This window comes from Protopterus annectens, chromosome 10.part0 (assembly GCF_019279795.1).
Source record: "Protopterus annectens isolate FY-2018-M chromosome 10.part0, PAN1.0, whole genome shotgun sequence".
Taxonomy (NCBI): Eukaryota; Metazoa; Chordata; order Ceratodontiformes; family Protopteridae; genus Protopterus; species Protopterus annectens.
Window position 1 is genome coordinate 872,016,230 of NC_056744.1, and position 21,194 is coordinate 872,037,423.

Here is a 21,194-nt window from a genome sequence, read left to right on the forward strand (position 1 = left end):
GATAAGCCAAAGGGAAGTGCAGAGAACTGGTAGTGCATAGAGTCTGCTCTGAAATGTACATATTTCCTGTAAGATTCCCTTATGGGGATGTGCAGATAAGCTTCTTTTAAGTCTAGGGTGGCTAACCAGGAGTCCTTGGCTAGCATAGAAAGCAGCTGTTGGAGCGTAAGCATTTTGAATCTTGGAACCACCAGGAAGGTTTTGAGAATAGACAGATCCAGGATAGGGTGCCAAGAGTTTTCTTTTCTGGGTACCAGAAGCAGTCTGGAGTAAAAACCTTGTCCCCTTTGCTCTGCTGGGAAAAGCTGAATAGCCTTGACACTGATAAGAGAAAGTATTTGCTTTTGGGCCTCTGCCCACTGGTTTGGGGGGAGGTCTGGCCATCTGCTTGGGGTTGGCAGTGAGTGGAAGTAGAATCTGTATCCCTGGGATACAATGTTCAAGACCCATCTGTCCTGGGTAATGTACTCCCAGTTTTTTGCATGCAGGGCTAGTTTTCATCCTAAGGGTGCAAGTACTTGGGCAAGGCTTGGAAGGGTGAAGGACAAGTCATTGTGAACTTTTTCCATAGGATGGTGGCTTACTACTCTCTGATTTTGAGGTGGCAGCACTCCATTGTTTACATCTGTGCATATCCTGAGACTGTAGTTTTGGTGGTATGCTGCCCCTGGGTTTGGACTGAGAAGGTCTGGGAGGGACTGGGAAAGACCAGTTTTTAGAAAGCCAATGCCTACTGAATCTAGGTGGCTGTACCTGTAGGAAATATTTAACAGTTTGCATAGATTTAGCTTTTTCTTCCATCTTTTTAAGGACGACTTCTGCTTTAGTGCCAAACAGACGTTCTTGGTTTAATGGAGCATCTAGTAATTTTGCTTTGACACAGTCTGGCAAGATTTGTTCTTTAAGCCAAGCATGTCTTCTAAGAACAGACCCAGTGACAGCAGCCCTGCAAGATGCTTCTAAGGCATCAAAACCACATTGCAAAGTATGCTTTCCAACCTGGTTAGCAGAATGCATTAACTCTTGTAAATCTTTAAATTCTGCACAATCAGGAATCAACATCATTTTTTGTTTAATTAGTTCCATAATATGTTGCTGATACTTTAACATGTGAAACTGGCAATTTAAAGCCCTGATGGCAAGAGTAGCAGAGGTGTATAACTTCTTACCCCATCTGTCCAAAGCCCTAGAATCCCTGTCCAAAGGGGTAGGGTTTTTGGCTGTAGTAGCCTTAATGCCTTTAGGTCCCTGGGAAATGGTCTCTGGATCCGCAGTAAGATTCTTAAATAGGAATTTGTGAGAGTCTGGTACTCTGTAGTACCTGTCAGGTTTCTTGGAAGCTGGTGGCAAAGTATCAGGGGTAAGACTGGATTCCATGAAGACATCATCTACAATTTTGAGAACAGGAGGGATAGCTAGAGGCCTGTACTGAGGCAAGTTTAAAAATTCCGTGAGTCTCTTTTTGGACTGTGGATAGTCCTGGCACTCCCAGCGGAAATGCTCTCCGAGTGTATGCAGGGTTTCACCGAAAGAAAAATCCTCTGGTGGGGAAGCAGAGGGAATGGAATCCTCTGCATCAGAATCCTCATAGGTAGATAAAGGTAAGTCCTGGTAATCAGAAGGGTCAAAGTCATCGGACTCATGATCTGAAGAATCAGAAGGAAAATCAGTTCTTGGTCTTTTAGAGGGGGAAGGTTGGCTTCCCCTATTAAGGTAATAAGGTCTTCAGACATTCTAAGCATTTGTTTCTGTGGCATGGGACCCTAAGAATGCGCTTTGGCATTTGGTTTCTTAGGTGTAGTGCGAACTCTGGGCCTGAGAAATTCGATATTTTTGGTTTGAAATTGAAGTAGTTGATTTACTATGAACACCAGAAGGCCTGAATACACCCTCAGAAGCTGGTGCCTGCACAATGGCTCCAGACCCATCCAAGGTAGAGACATCTGCAGGTTCCATAGTCGAAGAAGCATCTCATGGCATAGCGGACTCCAAATGCATCTCAGTAGAGGCCTGCAAATCTGCAAAAGCGGGTATCAGGGGCTGTGAAAGCACCCGAGTACCGGCGGACTGGTGACTAGCTTAACGGAAGCATCGTCGGCAGTTTTGGATCTATGCGGTCTGTCTTTATCTTTAAACAGACCAGAGGATTACCAGGTCAGATTATGACTTTCTTTTGAATATGTACTCAAAAATTCCGGTCATCTTCGGCATACCCAAATACACAAAAGTTTACAACATCCACCTTTTCGGCCCATTGTAGCGGCTGCTGGATCTAAAATTCACAACCTATATGTATATGTAGATAGAAAGATTAAACATGTTGTTGAGTTATGCCCACGCCTGGTTAAGGATTCTTGGGATTTCCTTGGACAACTAAAAAATTATTTGTGGTATGCTGAAGGGTTTCTTTTGACCACTGATGAAGTAGACCTGTTTTCCTGTATTCCCAAACAAGAAGGTTTAACCTATTTTGAAGAGACACTTTTTAGTTTGTCTAAACTACATTGTGATGAGGTTCGTTTAATATGTGAAATAATGGAACTTATTTTGGAAAACAACTACATCTTTTTTGAGGGTGAATATTTTCAACAAGTCAGGGGTGTAGCAATGGGAGCAGAGTGTGCCCCAACTTATGCAAACCTAGTACTAATAGGGTGGGAAAGAGAGCATGCGTTTAAGAGTGAATTCTTTACTAATATAACTTTTTATTGTAGGTTTTTGGATGATATTTTTATTTTGTGGAAGGGAACTGCGGAGAGCATTCCTTTATTCATCCAATACCTCAACCATACTACCGAATTTTTGAAGTTCACTTTTCAGTTTCATTCCCAAGAGATCAGTTTCTTGGATACTAAAATTATTAAAGACAAAGAAAAATTTATATCTAGGATATATCGTAAAAAAACTTTTTGCAACAACTATTTACATTTTGATAGTCACCACCCAGTATCACAGAAGAGAAGTATTATTAAAGGACAAGCTATTAGGATAGCTAGAATGACATCATTGAAGGAAGATGTCCTCAGTGAATTTAATTTCCTGAAAGACATGTTCCTAGATAGAGGCTACCTTCTAGATCTAATTGACAACACACTTAATGAATTTTTAAAGGAATGGGGTAAAAAAATATACCCCTTTATTAGGCAAGGAGTTGAGTAAAATCCTTAATTTTGGGGAAAATGTTGAAAATGTGAGTAATATCAACTTTGAACAAACATGTATTATACAATACAGTCCTTTATACCAACAAGTAAAGGAAGTAATGCACAAGAACTGGAGCATCTTTAAAGTTGACCATGATATTTACCAAGTGGTGGGAGAGTCTGTTTTCACTACAAAAATTGGCCCTAGCCTTAAAAGAAATCTAGAAAACAAACACCACAACTTAATAAAAAGTGAAACAACAAATGGCAGCAGACCCTGTGGTAGATGTAGTTATTGCTCTTACATTCTACAAGAAAACATGATCTGTTTAGATAATAAAAACAAAAGTATTGTTTACCTAAAAAGAGGTAATTGTTATTCTAGCAAGTTGGTATATATTGCTAGGTGCAATACCTGTACATCCTATTACATTGGGAAGACTGAGAGGTTATTCAAAACTAGGATATACGAGCATTTGTATGATATAAAGAATAATAGGGACACCAATGCTCTGTATAAACACAGTACCCAATTTGATGGCTATACAGGTTTTAAATTTGCTATTCTTGATTTGATAAACATAGACGCTAGGGGTGGAGATTGGCAGAATGCTTTACACAAAAAAGAATTGTTGTGGCAATTGAGGTTAGCAGCAAATTTTCCCCCTGGTTTAAATGATTATCTAAGTTTATTACCCATTCTTAAAAAAAAAAGCAGAGCATATTTAAACGTTTTTTCATAGCATTTATGCCTATGTTTAATTTTCCTAAAGTTGTTGAGCACAATGAGAGAAATATAAAATTTTTTTAGATGGAGAATTGTGGTTGAATTTTTAAAAAAATACTTCCTTTTTAACAAGTTAATTCTTTGTTTTTTTTTTAAACATTAATTGTTTTAACACACTGTTCTACTATTGGGAAATGTTAAACCAATCATGGATAAGTTGACAGTATATAAATGCTTTTTAATTGTTGCTTAGATTAATTCTGATGAAGTCAAGTGGATTGACGAAAGCGCTTAATTCTTGTGTTAATAAAGTGTGTTTTGGGGACTCGCAACAATAGTGCTTCAATTTTTGGTTCATCTGTCTTTATCTTTACATTTTTTCGGAAGATCGGTAGTCGGATGGCTTATTGAAGCCATTTCAGAATATGGAGAATGAGAGCGAAAGAATTTAGTGACAAAAATAGCCCGACAAATAGTTCGGGTGTTGAACAGGGCACAAAACTGAAAGTGAGGAACGTCGTGGTCTGGGCCTAAACAGGTGATGCAGTAAGAATGAAAATCTCTGTGAGGTATTTGCTTTCCACAGACAAGACAATTATTAATTTTTTCTGACATCGGTGGGAGCAAGAAAAAAGGAACCCCAACAGGGTACTTATCTTTTAGAAGACTTCATGTCTGAAACTCGAAAAATTAAAATTTCAGGAGGTGGCTGACTGGCACTTGCGAAATGCTTCTCCTTCGGGCTCTGCTCGGCAAGAAAAGCTGAAGTAATGGCGTTGGCTGCATGTTTTATACTCCTGACGACCTGATGTCATGGAAGAGGTGACAGCATCCGATGCAAAAATCCCAAGACTCTTGATATTCGGGCCGACTGAGGGCTACCTGCAGGCAGATAACCCAAGTGTGATGACTGCAACAGTGAAACTTGAAGAAAGTACAGTTTTGTACCTACCATAAATGTAGATGTCCGAGAGGTATGCATCTGCAGTCCTTACAAATGGGTTGTCCTGGCCTCAGGCAGCCCTTCGGTCGGCCGGATTCCAAAGTCTGGGTCTGGCCTCAGCTGATGTCGCACTTCACCCGACGTCATAGCTGCAGTTCTGCAGGTATAAAGGCATCAGCCAACGCCATTTTCCTCAGTGTTTCTTGCCCCAGATGCCAGGTGCCCTCTAGGAAGGCTAAATTTGGATAAATGCAAATGTTTCCAAACAATAGAGAGCAAATAGAAATAAACATGTATATACATATATACAAACAAATACACCATAATAGATTCCCCCAGCTAGCTACAAGATGGGCAAATACCCTAGGAGTACCACAGAGGGGAAGGAGGGTGGGTAATCTGACTGCAGATGCATACCTCTCGGACATCTACATTTATGGTAGGTACAAAACTGTACTATGTCCTTCAAGGATGCATCTGCAGTCCTTACAAATGGGTAGAATACCATAGCCAAACTGGGGGAGGAGGCACTAAGAGTTTATGGTGTAGTTAAGATCCATTGCAAAACAGCAGTGGCAAAACCTGCTCGGGATCTGGAGTATAAAGGCAGATTATAATGCTTGGCAAATGTATGCACGGAGCTCCAAGTAGCAGCCTCTAAAATGTCTTTGGTAGCCACTCCTCGTAAGAAAGCTGTAGTAGTGGCTGTAGCCCTTGTGGAATGAGGTCTGATGTTTTCTGGAGTTGTCTTTCCATGAAAAGAGTAACAAAATCTAATGCAATTTCCTATCCATTTTGAGATTGTTTGTTTTGAAATTGCTTTTCCTTCCATTCCTGTTGCATATGCTACCAGAAGCTGGTCAGTTTTTCTATTGTTCTTGGTTCTGTCCAGGTAGTAGCGCAATTGTCTGTGTACATCCAAGGTATGCAGCAATCTTTCCCCCCTGTTCTGTGGGTTGGGGAAGAATGTTGGTAGGTGTATTGCTTGGTTTAAAGATACCCTGGAGACCACTTTTGGCATAAAGGTAGGATTAGTTCTCATGGACACTCTATCCTGATGGAAGATAAGGAAGGGCTGTACTGCCATTAATGCCTGTAATTCAGAAACCCTTCTAGCTGAAGTGATTGCAAGCAGGAATGCAGTCTTCCAAGATAAGTACTGTAATTCTGCTGTTGCTGCTGGTTCAAAAGGGGGTAGTGTTAACTTTTCTAACACAAAGTTCAAGTCCCATGTAGGCAATGGTGGTTTCCTTGGTGGTTTTACATTTTTAATTCCTCTGAGAAACTGTCTGAGTAGAGGTTGAGAAAAGACTGGAGGATCCATGTTGTATTCTGCTGAAATTGCTGATGCATGAATCTTAATGGAGGAGTAAGACAGACCATTGTGGAGAAGCTCTGCTAAATATTCCAGGATGTTAGCTATGTTTGCCAATGATGCATCTAATCCTTTGGTTGCACTCCAAATGAGATATCTTTTCCATTTTGCTGAATAAGTTTTCCTTGTTGAGGGTCTACGAACCTCCAAGATAATGTCTCTAACCCTTTGAGATAAATCTGGGTTATTTTTCCTTATGCAATGTTCCAAGCAGCTAGCTGCAGTGTTTTCAAGTTTGGATGCAGGATTTTGAAGTTGTTCCGTGTTAGCAGTAGAGGTATTAGGGGTAGAGGCCATGCGTGTTCCCGGGACATACTCCTCAGTAGCGGGTACCAATGTTGCCTCGGCCAATCTGGAGCTATCAAGATGATCCTCGGGTGATCTTCTTTGATCTTCAGTAGCACTTTGTGCATCAAAGGAAGAGGTGGGAATGCATATGCTGTAAGGTTTTCCCAACTGAAGGATAGGGAGTCCACCTTCCAAGCAAGTGGGTGGTATGTCCTTGTGCACAATTTTTTCAATTGGTGGTTGTGTGGGGATGCGAACAGGTCTATTTCTGGCAGTCCCCATTTCCTTGTGATGGTTTTGAAGATGTCTGGATGCAGCATCCATTCGTGGGCATCCGTGGTGGTTCTGCTTAAGATGTCTGCTAGTATATTTTCTTTTCCTGGCACGAATATGGCTTGGAGCTGAATGTTGAGGCTCAGGGCCACATTCCAGAGGTCCATTGCCATCCGGCATAGAGGATATGAATGTGTGCCTCCCTGTTTTTGATATACCACATAACTGTGGTGTTGTCCGTCCTTATCAGCAGATGACCCTGTTGAAGAAATGGTCTGAATGTCTGAATTGCCTGTTTTACTGCCAGCATCTCTTTTTGATTTATGTGTAGGTTCATCTGGTCTCGAGTCCATAAGCCTTGTATACACTTGTCCACCATGTGTGCCCCCCATCCGAGGTCTGAGGCGTCCGTGGTGATAGTCTGGCTTGGGTGAGGCCTGTGGAAGGGCAGTCCTTTGTTCAATTGACAGGCCTGGGCCCACCACTGGAATTCTTGCTTCAGGCATGGAATTATTGGAATTTGGGTCTCTAGGCTGTGCTTGTGCTGAGACCATAAATTCCTCAGGTACCATTGTAACTTCCTCATATGTAGTCTGGCATGTGGAATTATTATTATGCAGGATGCCATGTAACCCAGGGCTTGCAGGATTTTCCTTGCTGTAAGCTGGTTCTGTGTTAATGCCATGAAATAGAGTGGTAGCTGCTTCTGTTTTTCTGCTGTGAGGAATGCCATCTGGCTTGATGTGTCCAGTTCTGCACCCAGGAAGGTTATCCTTTGGGATGGTATCAGCCTTGACTTTTTTGTGTTGACTGTGTATCCCAGGGCTTGCAGCAGGTGAATAACCTTTTCCAAATCTTTTGTTACTTTGTCTTTGCTGTCCGCTTGTAACAGGCAGTCGTCCAGGTATGGATAAATTTGAATTCCCTGAAGCCTGCAATGAGCAATTACTGATACCAGGCATTTCGTGAATACTCTGGGCGCAGTAGATAAGCCAAAAGGCAATGCTGAGAATTGATAATGCTCTGATCCTGCAAGAAATCTGAGGTATCTTCTGCAATTTGGTTGTATGGGGACGTGCAGGTATGCCTCCTTGAGATCCAGAGTCACCAGCCAAGACTCCTTGCCCAGCATGGGAAGAAGTTGCTGTAGGGTCAGCATTTTGAATTCTGGAACAATGAGATATGTGTTTAAAGCGGACAGGTCGAGGACAGGTCTCCATTGGTTTTCCTTTCTTGGTACTAGGAAAAGCCTTGAATAAAATCCTTGTCCTTGTTCCATAGCCGGTACCTTTTCTATAGCTCTCATCCTTAGTAAGTGGTTTATTTGCTGTAGAGCGTTTGTCCTTTGGTTTGGAGGAAGGTTTGGCATTCCTCTCTTCCTTGGAAGAGTATGGAAGTGAAACCTGTAGCCTTTGTCTATTGTCTGTAAAATCCATTTGTCTCCTGTAATGTAATGCCAATTTACTGAAAATAAGGCTAATTTTCCACCTAAGGGTGCTGCCAGTTGTTCCCTGGTAGGCGGTTTCAGAGCCAAGTCACTGTGATTGTCCTGTAGAAGTGGTAGTGGCTGGATCTGTGGCAGTAGTTCTCTGACTGTTAGGCTGCCACTGACGTCCCCTGTAGGCACCTCTGGACTGACCTCTGCCTCTAGGGCGCCTATTTCTGCCTCTCTGTGCTCTGGTGGTGTCTGGAAAGGACCAATTCTTGGAAGGCCAGTTCCTACTAAACCTCGGAGGCTGGACCTGTAAGAAATCCTTCACTGTCTGGACAGATTTAGCTTTTTCTTCCACCTTCTTCAACACTTGCTGTGCAGGGGAACCAAACAAACTGTGCTTTTCCATGGGAGCATCTAGAAGCTTAGACTTTACATGGTCTGGTAAGGATTGCTCTTTTAACCATGCATGCCTTCTGATCACTGTACCAGTCATAGCTGATCTAAAGGAAGCCTCCAGTGCATCATAGCCGCATTTTAAGGAATGATTACTGACCTGCTGAGTATTATGCACCAAATCCTGAAGGGACTTACGGTCTAACGGTTCAGGCGAGGACAGTTTTTTAGTGAGCTGATCTAACAAGAATTCCTGATACTGAATCATGTGGAACTGACAGTTTAAGGCCCTAGCCGAAAGAGTAGCAGAAGTATAAACTTTTTTACCCCATCTCTCCAATGCCCTAGATTCTCTTTCAGAGGGGAGGGTTTTTTTGGCAGAGGCAGCTGTTACAGCTTTTGGGCCCTGTGAAATAGTTTCTGGATCTGCAATAGGAGCCTTAAACAAATGATAATGTGTGTCCGGAACCCTGTAGTATCTGTCGGGCTTAGCAGGGGCCGGAGGCAGTGAGTCAGGGGCAGTACAAGCATCAGTAAATGCATCATCCACAACTGTAAGTACTGGAGGAATAGCTAAAGGCCTATGCTGTGGTAAATGTAAAAAGGTCCTAAGCCTTTTCCTGGAGTCTGAAAAATCCTGGCCCTGCCATTGAAATTGTTCCCTCATAGCATGCAAGGTTTCCCCAAAGAAAATTCCTCAGGAGGAGAGGCAGAAGGTATGGAATCCTCTGCATCAGAGTCCTCATATGGAGAATAAGGGCCCTCTGGAGGATTTGTATGTTCTGAATCATCAGAGGAATAATCTGAAGAAACTGGTTCAGGGGGCTCTGCTCTAAGCCTCTTCTCTGGAGGTGGGTGAGAGGCCCTGTCAGGGTGAGACTGGGTTCCCCTGATCAAAGAAATGAGATCCTCTGCTAGACTAAGCATTTGAGTACTGGAGCTAGGCCTGTGAGAGGGGGCTTTAGCAGGCACGGCCTTTGAAGATTTAGCTGCTTTAGCCCTGGCAAAAGCCTTAATTGACATGGATGCAGGGGGCCTAGCAGCTCCACGTGCAGGAGTAGATACATCTAAGGGGATAGTATCTGATAAATCCTGAGAAACTGTAAGAGCAGGTGGAATTTCAGTAGCAGATTCAGCCATGCTGGAAGAGGCCTCGGTAGAAGGAGGCATGCTTTCGGCCGAAGGAAGAACCGCGGACTCGGCTTCAGCCGAAACCGAGACGCTCGCGGTTGGCTTAGCCGTGGTTTCGGCCGAAACCGCGGACCGCGAGTGTCGGTCCTTTTCCTTACGCTTTTTAGCTAAATGTGAAGTCGGAGTCTCCGACGGCATAATATAAGCAAAAGCGGAGCCGAAAAACTCCTCTGCAAACTCCGACCGACGTCTAAGTGTTCGTCGGTTAAAGGAAGCACAGGCTAGACAAGCTGCTACGTCGTGGTCTGGGCCTAAACAAGGTAGGCAGTAAGAGTGGAAATCTTTATGAGGTACTTGTTTCCCACAAGTTAAACAGTTATTCACTTTGACATCGGCTGAGGCAAGAAAGAGTCCCCAACGGGGTACTTAGCTTTTTAGAAGTCTTCGGTAGTAGCAATCTCTGGTTCTGACCGACCGGCACTTGCGAACAGCTTCTGCTTCGGGCGCCACGCGGCAAGAAAGACTGAGGAAAATGGCATCGGCTGATGCCTTTATACCCGCAGAACTGCAGCTATGACGTCGGGTAAAGTGCGACATCAGCCGAGGCCAGACCCAGACTTTGGAATCTGGCCGACCGAAGGGCTGCCTGAGGCCAGGACAACCCATTTGTAAGGACTGCAGATGCATCCTTGAAGGACATCATCATGCCATTCCTGATAGTAGGAAATCTTACTATCAAAATCATCATCAGCAATTTTCCAACAATCCCACAAAAATTCTGAAGCAGCAAAGAAGACAACCTTCTTACTCTGGCCATAGCACTATCCTTTCTTCACCTGAATGATGCCAAGAACATCTTGTTAGATAATTTCATGCATTTGTGTAACATCTGATTAATAATAGGAATTTTACTGACTCTAGTGTTCCTTTTCATCTCAAATCCACTGCATTTTCCTTGAAAACACCACAAACGGATTTAATGTTCAAGTTTCTAAACAAACAGAAACCTGAATCTGATGCAAATGCTTAACACCCACCAGAATTCTTTAAATTCTCAGGAAAACCAACTGCCTAATCTATCACCATGCTCATGAGCATTATTAAGGAAGGCAAAGTTCCCACTGTTTGGAAACGTGTTTATTGCACATCCACATAAAGGTGGACCATTAGCTGTAATGAACAATCATAGGCCTACTACCCTGCTATCTTTTCTTTCTAATGTTCTTTAGAAGTGGTTTCACTTAAAACTACTCTAACCTAACAAACGCAGATAAGGTCTCACATTCTAATGCAGTCTCCAAGTTTCCAACCCTGCCATGTTACTGATGCAGCCCATCTTGATTCTCACCTATTTGAGCAATGGTAACAATGAATGAGATCTATACCTCAACATCCTGAAAGCATTTGACAGTGTATGCCACTCGAATCTCCTGGAGATTCTGTCCAGTACTGATGTCATCTTTAGTGCCAATAGATGGTTCTCTGATTATTTTAACTAACAGAAAGCAAACTGTAAAACAGAACTCTGCCACCTTTCACACACACCTGTTAATACTGGTACTCCTCAAGATTCCATAATGGGTCCCCTCATGCTTACTGTTTTTATTAATAATATGGCAAGTCATTGTGATAAATCAAAGTTTTTTTATACTTTTAATCACTCTACCTTGCTGACCATCAAGCTTCCCCCAAAAGGGCTTGAACCCATTTTCCTCAGCTGTGAGGGATCCTCTAAACCACTAGAGTGGGAGACATCTTGCGGTATCATCATTTAGAAAAACACTGGGAGAGTCTGTGCTCTTGCCTGCAATCTGGCTAGGACAATATTTTGTTTTTTACAGCCTAACCCTGCCCATGGGCTTTGGGAGTGGGATACATTACCCTCTTCAATATGGGGACTTGCAGTCTCCTCTCCCTTTGAGTGCACACTCTCATGCGCTTACTAATGAATGCTACTATATTGCAGTGTTTTGTTGATATAAGCTGGCCACTAGAATGCCTATTACACTGCCAACACTTTTCAGAGGAATTGTGTCTGTATAAATCTTGCTCTGTCCTGCCCACCATCCCTTGGCAACACCTCTAAGCTGGGTCATCTGGGTTGTAATCAAGGCTTCATCCCCCTAAGCCTCCACAGAAATTCAAAGCAAACACAGTATACTAAAGACTGAACTACTCTATTAGTAGATTACTTTATCAACTTAGTGGAAAAGCATTTGTAGCATAGTTGCATTACTCTTCAGACCTGGGTTTCTACTTCCTGTATGTACTTTAACTTAAATAAAACAAAATCTAATTTGTTCTCACCCAAAACATATCTAAACCATAATGCCTCACCTTTTGATTCTCTTCCAACTCAAGCTAAAACACAATCTCTTCAATTTTATCTTGATTGACCTAGTGTTAACTAAGAAAATTAAATCTGCTAAGCTTTTACACTGCATCCTTAACTACCAGCTCAAATCTGACATGTATCTATATAACATAGTTACAAGAACCAACAAAAAGCTTGTCAAACTACACATGTATACCTTCTCTTGTCACTTCTCTAATCTGCTCATTTCCTCCCAGGATTCTGGCTTTCCGTTTATTATAGACTGGAAGTGGCATTTAACAGGATAACTCACTTTACTGCAGGTCATTACTTTACCTCCTTACACAATTTGAGTTGGCTGACTTTGGTTACCTACCTCCCCATTCCAACTGCAGTTTCTCATAAGTTGTTCATACTGGTGTGTGTGTGTGTGTGTTTTTCTCCTTGACTGGCATTATAACATAAAGATTAACTTCACAAAAGGTCAGAGCATCCACAAGTAGACTAGCCTCTGCCCCCAACTCTAAAACTTTATACAGTGTCTAGTCATTTTGTTGACATGAGATACAGCCAATGTAAGCAAGCATTCAAAGAAAATTTAAAATATCATTTTCATAATAACTGGACCTGCAGTTATGGAGTAACATAATTTAGCTTGTCTAGTCTTTCTCCTTGACATATCAACAGGTAAAGCAGTGGACTGAAATATGCTCTATAATCATTTGTAAATATATCTAATCTCTCTCTTTTACTCTCACAAGCCTATCCTATCTTCTGATTTAACCATAGAATCAAATTTCTGGTTCACTATTAGCCAGCACCCTTGTATAGAGGGATATAGCTTTGACTATGCCACAATTGGCCAGTGTTCGATTAGTGACTTGGGTGCCTGAGGCACTGGCAGGGGAGGATAGACAAGCTTGTCCTGGGAGGAAAGGAGAGGAGGGAGGGTGGGAGGGGTGCATGTGCAAGACACACAATGCAATTAAATTTCCATGGCCAAAGGAAGAAATAGGAAGTGCTTCCTGAGGGCAGGTGGGGCAACTTGCTGATATCAGCCATTTATGGAGGATGAGGGATGGACTGGCGTAATCCATCCATCCACTGTACTCTCCACTCACAGAGTACTACCTGGACGTGCAAAGGGCAGGGAAAGAAAATTAGGTGAAAACATTGTGGGCAACAATATGACAGGAACCTGGGATGCCTTGATCTAGTCATCGGCCCTGACCCTTATTAGACAAAGTATGGGGGAGGCCAGGACGGATAGGTAGACCCAGCAAATGAGAGGCATTGAGTCCGCTGATGGTCAGCAGTGGGAAAAAGAAAAACAGGAAAAGAAGATCTTTAGGCTTCAGAGTTTATTTTACTTAATTTATGTTTCAAGTGCAATATGATGGTGTTGAATGTGTTAACATAAAATTGTGTTGTTTACGTTCATCCTTCCTTAATGCCTATTGCATTTACATCAGTTGATTTTATTATGATCATTCACTCAGCATGCTTTGCATCATTACTTCTGTTTTATTGATGCATCTGATATAATTTCTTCAAACTGTCTGCTTTCTTTGACTTCAGTGTGAGCAAGTGTAATATAGAATTATACCTATGGCTAATATATTGCACTATATAAATCTTTAACTTCATATTTGCAGTGTGTCGTAGGATTCCTCTCCAAAATGAGTTTCCCCAGTTGTATATTCCCTATTAACAAATGTAAATAAATTCATAAACACCCCTCTGGGACTCCATAAAAAATGGGTCACCCTAGTTCAGATATCCTTTGTTAAAAATGCATACAAATAATACGTTTATTCTACAACTGATCTGCACTGCCTCCAGATTTGTGCCTGCCTTGCTACATTTATTGCCCTATCAGTCTGAGAAACACTTAAAGTTGGTCTACAATAAAATTATTATTACAGTTTAAGCATCTTAAAAAAATCAGACTGACAGATTACCTGTTTGCAGTGGCTGAAGCAGCAACACAATAGTCTGAGATATCTTCTCCCCTACAGCTTCCTCAATTGGTTCAAGCAGACCAATCAGAAGCTCCTTTGGGTTACACAGCTGAAAAATAAAACAAGATTTTTTACGCACTGCTACATATTATACATAAATGCTGTTTTGCTTTTCCCAATTAAACAGACATTTTATTTAACCACCAGCTATATTACAGAAACTATTAACATATCCAGGGATTATCAGAAATGAGTACAGGTTCACACTTAGCTGGTTTATCTACTAATTAGGATACCTGCTAACAAATATAAATAAATAAATATCCCTCTGGGACATGTTTTGTCAATCTGAATTGTAACACCAGATTTTACAAGGCATTTTAAATCAACATCAAAGATTCTGTACAGTAAACAGCAACATTATTTTTAAAGTTCTCTAAAAATATTTTAACCCCTGTAAGACATAAATATGTGACAGTCTATGAGATTCTTGAAGGGTGGAGGTAATGTCAAGGTTTAAGTCTCAGGGGGGCACCAGGTTCTTAAAATGAGGTCTGATGAGAAAAACACTCCTGAGAAATCTTTGCACACTTAAAAGAAAAAGTACAGTTGTGTACACTTACCATAAATGTAGATGTTCGAGTGTATTCACTGTTGCAGTCATCACATTTGGGTTATCTGCTTGCAGGTAGCCCTCAGTTGGCCTGATTATCAAAGTCTTGGGTCCTGCATCGATTGCTGTCATCTTTCATGACGTCAGGTAGTCAGGGGTATAAAGCATGCAGCCGACGCCATTACATCAGTTTTTCTTGCCCCAGATGTCAGGTGGCCCCATAATGGTAAGCAATTATATACAAGGTTACACCTCCAACAAAAAAGCAAATATACCAAAAAGCTTTAAGCATAGTAAACAAGAATAGAGGTATAGTCAATAAAAGTCAGGAGGCTGGAGGGAGGGTAAACAGGACTGCAACAGTGAATACACTCGAACATCTACATTTATGGTAAGTGAACACAACTGTACTATGTTCTTCGTGTTTCACTGTTGCAGTCATCACATTTGGGTAGATTCCCAAAGCTAAGGATGGGAGGAGGCAATTAGTTAGCCTTTGGACCAGCTAAAAGTCCCTGCAAGACTGCAGTGGCAAAACCAGCTCTGGATTTAGAAAGAATTGGCAAGTGGTAATGCTTGGTGAAGGTATGTACAGAACTCCAGGTAGCAGCTTCTAGGACGTCCCTGGTAGGGACACGTCTGAGAAAGGCTGTAGAGGTAGATGCAGCCCTGGTTGAATGTGGTCTTATCCCCTGTGGGATAGGTATTCCATGGTGCTTATAGCAGAAATGAATGCAATGGCGTATCCACTTAGAAATGGTTTGCTTTGAAATGGCCTTCCCCTTTGCCCCTGCAGCAAATACCACCAGCAGCTGTTCAGACTTCCTGAAAGGCTTAGTCCTGTCCAAGTAAAATCTAAGTTGTCTGTGCACGTCCAAGGAGTGCAGTATTCATTCCCCTTTGTTCTGTGGATTAGTAAAGAAGGTTGGCAAATGAATGGACTGACTAAGGGTGACACTTGATACCACCTTGGACATAAATGAGGGATTGGTCCTGAGGGACAGCCTGTCCACATGAAAGATGATGAAAGGCTCCACTGCCATGAGGGTCTGTAATTCAGATACCCTTCTTGCTGACATGATGGCTAGAAGGAAGGCTGTTTTCCAAGAAAGGAATTTCAAGTCTGCATTTGCAGCTGGCTCAAAGAGGGGAAGAGTGGGCTTTTCCAATACAAAGTTAAGGTCCCAGGCTGGAGTAGGGGCTGTCCTGGGTTGTCTTAAGTTTTTGGCCCCTCTGAGAAATTGCTTCAGCAGTGGATGAGAGAAGAGGGGTGGTTCTGTGTTGTAATGTGTTGAAATGGCTGAGGCATGAATTTTGATGGAAGAAAAGGAAAGGCCCTTCTGAAGAATCTCAGTTAAGTATTGAAGAATATGAGGTAAATTGGGCACAGCTGTGCCCATCCCCTGAGTTTGGCTACAGGAAGAGAATTTTCTCCATTTTTCAGCATAGGATTTTCTAGCACTAGGCCTCCCTGCCTCCAGAATGACATCCATCACTTGCTTACTGAGGGATGATAACAGAGAGGTCAGGTAATTAGCCAGACTGCAAGGTTCAGGGTTTGAAGCTGTGGGTGCAGAATCTGGCCATCCTGTTGGGACAGCAGGGCAGGGGTCTGAGGCAGGTGCCATGGTGCCAGCAGTGACACCTTGCGCAAGAGGGGGTACACCAGTGTTGGCGTGGCCAGTCCGGTGCAATCAGTATTGTCCTTGGTTTGTCCTGTTTGATTTTTAGTAGCACTTTGGAGAGGAGAGGCAGAGGGGGAAAGGCATAAACTGATAGGTTTTTCCAGGTGAAGGACAGGGCATCCACTTTCCAAGCCTGTTTGTCGGAAGCCCTTGTGCAGAATTTGTCCAATTGGTAGTTCTGAGGGGAGGCAAATAGGTCTATCTCTGGGCTCCCCCATTTGTTTCTCAACATGTTGAATATCTTTGGTTCCAGTTTCCACTCGTGTGGGTCCATGAGATTTCTGCTTATGTCTTCTGCCAGTGTATTTAGCTTTCCTGGCAGGAACTGAGCCTGTAGGTGCACTTGGTAGCTTAAGGCTGTGTTCCACACAGCCATGGCTAGTCTGCAGAGAGGGTATGAGTGGGTTCTCCCCTGCTTGTTCATGTACCATAAAACAGTGGTGTTGTCCAGCTTTACCAATAATTGTCCTGGAAGAATGTGGTCCTTGAAGGCTGTCAGAGCATTCTGTACAGCTAACATTTCTTTTTGACTGATATGCAGGTGCATTCGACTTGGGTTCCATTTGCCCTGAATCCACTGCCCTGCCAATTGAGCCCTCCATGCATAGTCTGATGCATCTGTTGTTAGGGTTTGGGCGGCAGGGGGTAGAGTGAATGGCAGTCCCTTGTTTTGGTGGCAGGCCTCTGCCCACCAAAGGAACTCTACCTTTAGACAAGGTATGATAGGAATCATTGATTCTAGATCCTGAGAATGTTGACACCATAGGCATTTTAGATACTATTGTAGTTTTCTCATATGCAGTCTTGCATATGGAATTAGTAGAATGCAAGAGGCCATGAATCCCAGTGCTTGCAGTATTTTCGTTGCAGATAGCTGGGTCTTTGTGGCCATTAGACTGAAGTAGGCTATCAAATGAACTTGTTTCTCTGGCATGAGGTAGGCCATCTGGGAAGTTGCATTCAAGCTTGCTCCCAGGAATACAATTTGTTGGCAGGGTACAAGATTTGATTTCTTTTCGTTTATGGTGTACCCCAGAGAAGTTAGCAATTTCTTTACAAATGCCAGATGATGTAATAGTATGTCCTGGCTTTCTGCCTGAATTAGACAATCGTCCAGGTATGGGTATATTTGAATATTTCTTTGCCTGTAAAATGCAACGACTGGAGCTAGGTACTTTGTGAATACCCTGGGATCAGTAGATAAGCCAAAGGGCAGTGCAGAGAACTGACAGTGCATACAGCCTGCTCTGAAGCGTAGGTATCTTCTGCAAGATTCCCTTTATTGGGATGTACAGGTAGGCTTCCTTTAAATCCAGTGTTGCCAACCAGGCATTTTTGCCTAGCATGGGAAGCAGATGATGAAGAGTTAGCATCTTGAATTTTGGGATTACCAAAAATGTGTTTAGGATAGACAAGTCCAGGAGAGGACGCCAGGAGTTGTCTTTCCTGGGTACCAGGAAAAGTTTAGAGTAAACACCTTGCCCCCATTCTTCTTCTGGGACAGGTTGAATAGCCCTGATGCTTAAAAGACAGAGAACCTGCTTTTGAGCCTCTGCCCACTGATTTGGGGGTAGGTCTGGCCAACCGTTTGGGGTTGGTAAGGAGTGGAAGTGGAATCTGTATCCTTGGGAAACTATATTTAGAACCCATTTGTCCTGGGTAATGAGTTCCCAAGTTTTTGCATGCAGGGCAATCTTTCCCCCTAAAGGAACAGTCAGTTGAGCAGGGCTTGGAAGGTTTAAAGTTAAGTCATTGAGACAGTTTACCATAGGGGGAAGTCTTACTACTCCCTGCTTTGGAAGTGGGAGCCCCCCACTGCTTAGTCCTGTGAGCACCCTGGGACTGAAGCCTGGGTGTTCTGTTGGTTCTGGGTTTGTAGATGTGGTGAGTTTGGGATGGGGATGAAGCTGAAACTTGTATGAAGTTAGTTTTTTTCCCTAACTTTATTCAGTAACACACCATATCATTTTGAACCATTTGTAACAGTACAAAATTTGATATCCCATGAAAATACACAAGACGAGTGACCATAAATTTTATCTAAAAAGCAGGAAAAATTTACTGCCAAATATAGAGTTGTAAGTGTGTGTGACAAATGTTTTACAGGAAGTAACTGTTGCTTAGGAAGTGGAGGAGTTGCCTGATCTTGGGAAGATCTGGAAGGGTGGGGCAGTGGAAGAAGTTGTACTGTACTGCCAATGTGCTGGGATATATAACTACTGCTTCTTCTTTTCGGCTGTTCCTGTTGGGGTTCGCCACAGCGGATCATCTGTTTCCATTTCTTCCTGTCCTCTGCATCTTGCTCTGTCACACCAACCACCTGCATGTCCTCTCTCACCACATCTATAAACCTTATCTTAGGCCTTCCTCTTACCTGGCAGCTCCATCCTTAGCATCCTTTTCCCAATATACCCAGCATCCCTCCTCAGCACATAACTACTGCAATAGGTTCAATATCCTAATGTGAAGAGTAATCAGGGTTAGTGGACCTTTAAGAATTGGTAGCAGTAAAAGTAAAGGGAGTGTTGTTGAACTGTGTTATGGAATAGATTATTTTTTGGTGCTGTTTCTAAAACAATTACATTTAGATTGGTCGAGCAGCAAGTGTTTCAGCTGTTTGTGGAAATTAATGATTGATTGTAATGATTTATTATCTTTAGGTGTAGTATCCCAAACTTTGGAGCCCAGAATGGAAAAGTCACACTCCATGCATTTCAAGTTGGATAGCTGAGTTTACAAACTGGGTGTAGTTTGAGAAAGAGACCTTAGATTACAAGCAAGCAGAGCTTGAGCATACATTGTTCAATTCTTGACTTCTTAAACCTCATTCTTCCTCCAAGACATTTTCTGTATGAACTGTTCCCACAATTTCTATTTTTTCTAAGCACTTTACTCCTACCCTTTTCTAAAGGTCCCACTTCCTGCACTTTTATCTCTGTTACAATATTCACTAGTTTAAGTATGGTTGGTTTAGACTTTGAATTCCCATTTTCTAGTAATTGCTTTTTTGGCAGCCACTAAAATAAAACTTAACAAGGCCTTACTATGTCTACGCAATTCAGATCCTGAATCCCAGCTCAGAAAATAATTTACTTAGTTGAACTCACTTGCTCACCCAGTATTTCTGACAGAGTACTCTGTAGGGAATTTTTAAAGTCTGCCAACTTATTACACTCTAAGAACACATTCTTCCAGGTACCTCTTTCTTCCCCATCACACCTCCAACATTTGCCATCTACTGAGGAAAAAGTCTCTGGAGTCTGCTTTGACTGCAACAGTACCTATGTAAACATTTCCAGTCAAAAATCTAAAATCTTCTAGATTTTGTTGCATATCTGGGAGACAGATGTTCATGTATCCTTCCATTGTTTATTTGTGAATTGCTTATCTAATCTCAGTTCCCTATCTTTTCTGCCCTCCTTTGATTGATTCATATGGTTCTTGTGTAATATTTTATATGCCCTGTGTAATATTTTATATGCCCTGTAGAATAACAGGTGTGTTGTACCTTTAACAAGCATCTCTAAGACATGAACGTGCATATAAATAGCAAGCACATGCTAGCTTCATTGCCATTTTGTGAGTACAGCCAGTGTGAACATCTATGTACGAGACAGCTAGTTTTTATATAAGTTACAGTTATTTAGCTTCATTTCTAATGTGTATGTACATAATAAAGCTACTTGAACAGAACCCACAATGTTTATCTACTTCATCCTAACAAGACGAGCGACATGGTGTCAGAACCGGGATTCCAGAGACTGCTTTTCAGAGAAACAAGGTCCAGAGTTAATGGTGAAGGCAAACTAAGTGAACCAAAAAAAAAGGGTCAGAAACAAGCTAAAGGTAATAAAAACTTGCATGAAGGATTTATTTATTAAAAAGATAAATGGAGCATTACAAGGGCACAAAATGCATTACTAAGTAAATTAAAAGCATGAAAATGTTTATTAAGCAAACGAAGCATAAAAATCTTATTAATCAGACAAAATGTTTGAAATTAAGATATCTGATAAAATGAGCATCAGAAAAGACCATAAGGGATTTAGAATTACCTCAGAATTGTGAAATGAGCATGTTTAAAGTAAAATGAGCATGTTTAGAGTTAAAACGAGCACAAGGCAATATAATGGGCATGAAAAGAAATTAAATGAGCAAAATGAATATAACAACAGGCAAAAAAAAGGACACTAAGTATAAATAAAGCCAGGCGACTGCATGTTTTTTGGTAAATTACTGTCTTTTCACATAAACTACTACTTCACATTGATTGGAGCTCTGAGTCATATAACTAGAGTTATTCGAAGTATCTCAAAGTGTGTAAAAGTGCTTACAGTGTTTGCTTATTACTGTGTATTTATTCAGAAGAGTTTGTTGTGTGCAATGTGCCACTATTTCATAAAGTGCAGTCAAATACAGTCATTTGAAAAAGTTTCTTGTGCTGAGTCCCGCCACTACAGAGTGTTTCTTGCACTATACAGAGTTGTTTAGCAAAGTACAGCCATTTGGGGGAAATTTTAGTAATTTCAAGAGTATTCTTGTGCAAAGTTCAGTTATACAGAGGCTTGATGTGTTATTGGGCATAGTTACAAGTACTGGCATAAACTTCTGGCATATGTATGTATGTGTGTGTGTGTGTGTGTGTGTTTGTGCATACTGGCAAAAGTATTCACTGAGATCTGTTAATATGGCAGACACTTTTGAAAACAACTACCACTTGTATTTGATCAAAATATTGCAAAGAATTGGAGAATATTTGAGCAAGAGTACACTATATTCATACAAGCAGCTTATTCTGACAAAGATGCATGCACCAGGGTATTCATTTTGCTAAACCTAGCAGGGGTCAGAGGCCACTGAAAGGGAGCGTTCATTTGTATATGCACCAGCAGTGTATGAAGGTGAGGGGGAAA

At 41.8% G+C, this 21,194-nt stretch overlaps 1 protein-coding gene across 2 annotated transcripts in view; it reads right to left on the reverse strand.

The window, feature by feature from the left end:
* Positions 1–21,194, reverse strand: part of GLMN (glomulin, FKBP associated protein) — a gene marked incomplete at its 5' end in the record, with an annotated part of 1,643,959 nt that overhangs the window by 1,536,631 nt on the left and 86,134 nt on the right. For both annotated transcript variants that reach the window (XM_044085667.1, XM_044085669.1), the window contains 1 exon segment: positions 13,984–14,092. In XM_044085667.1, coding sequence (XP_043941602.1) covers positions 13,984–14,092 — 109 coding nt within the window.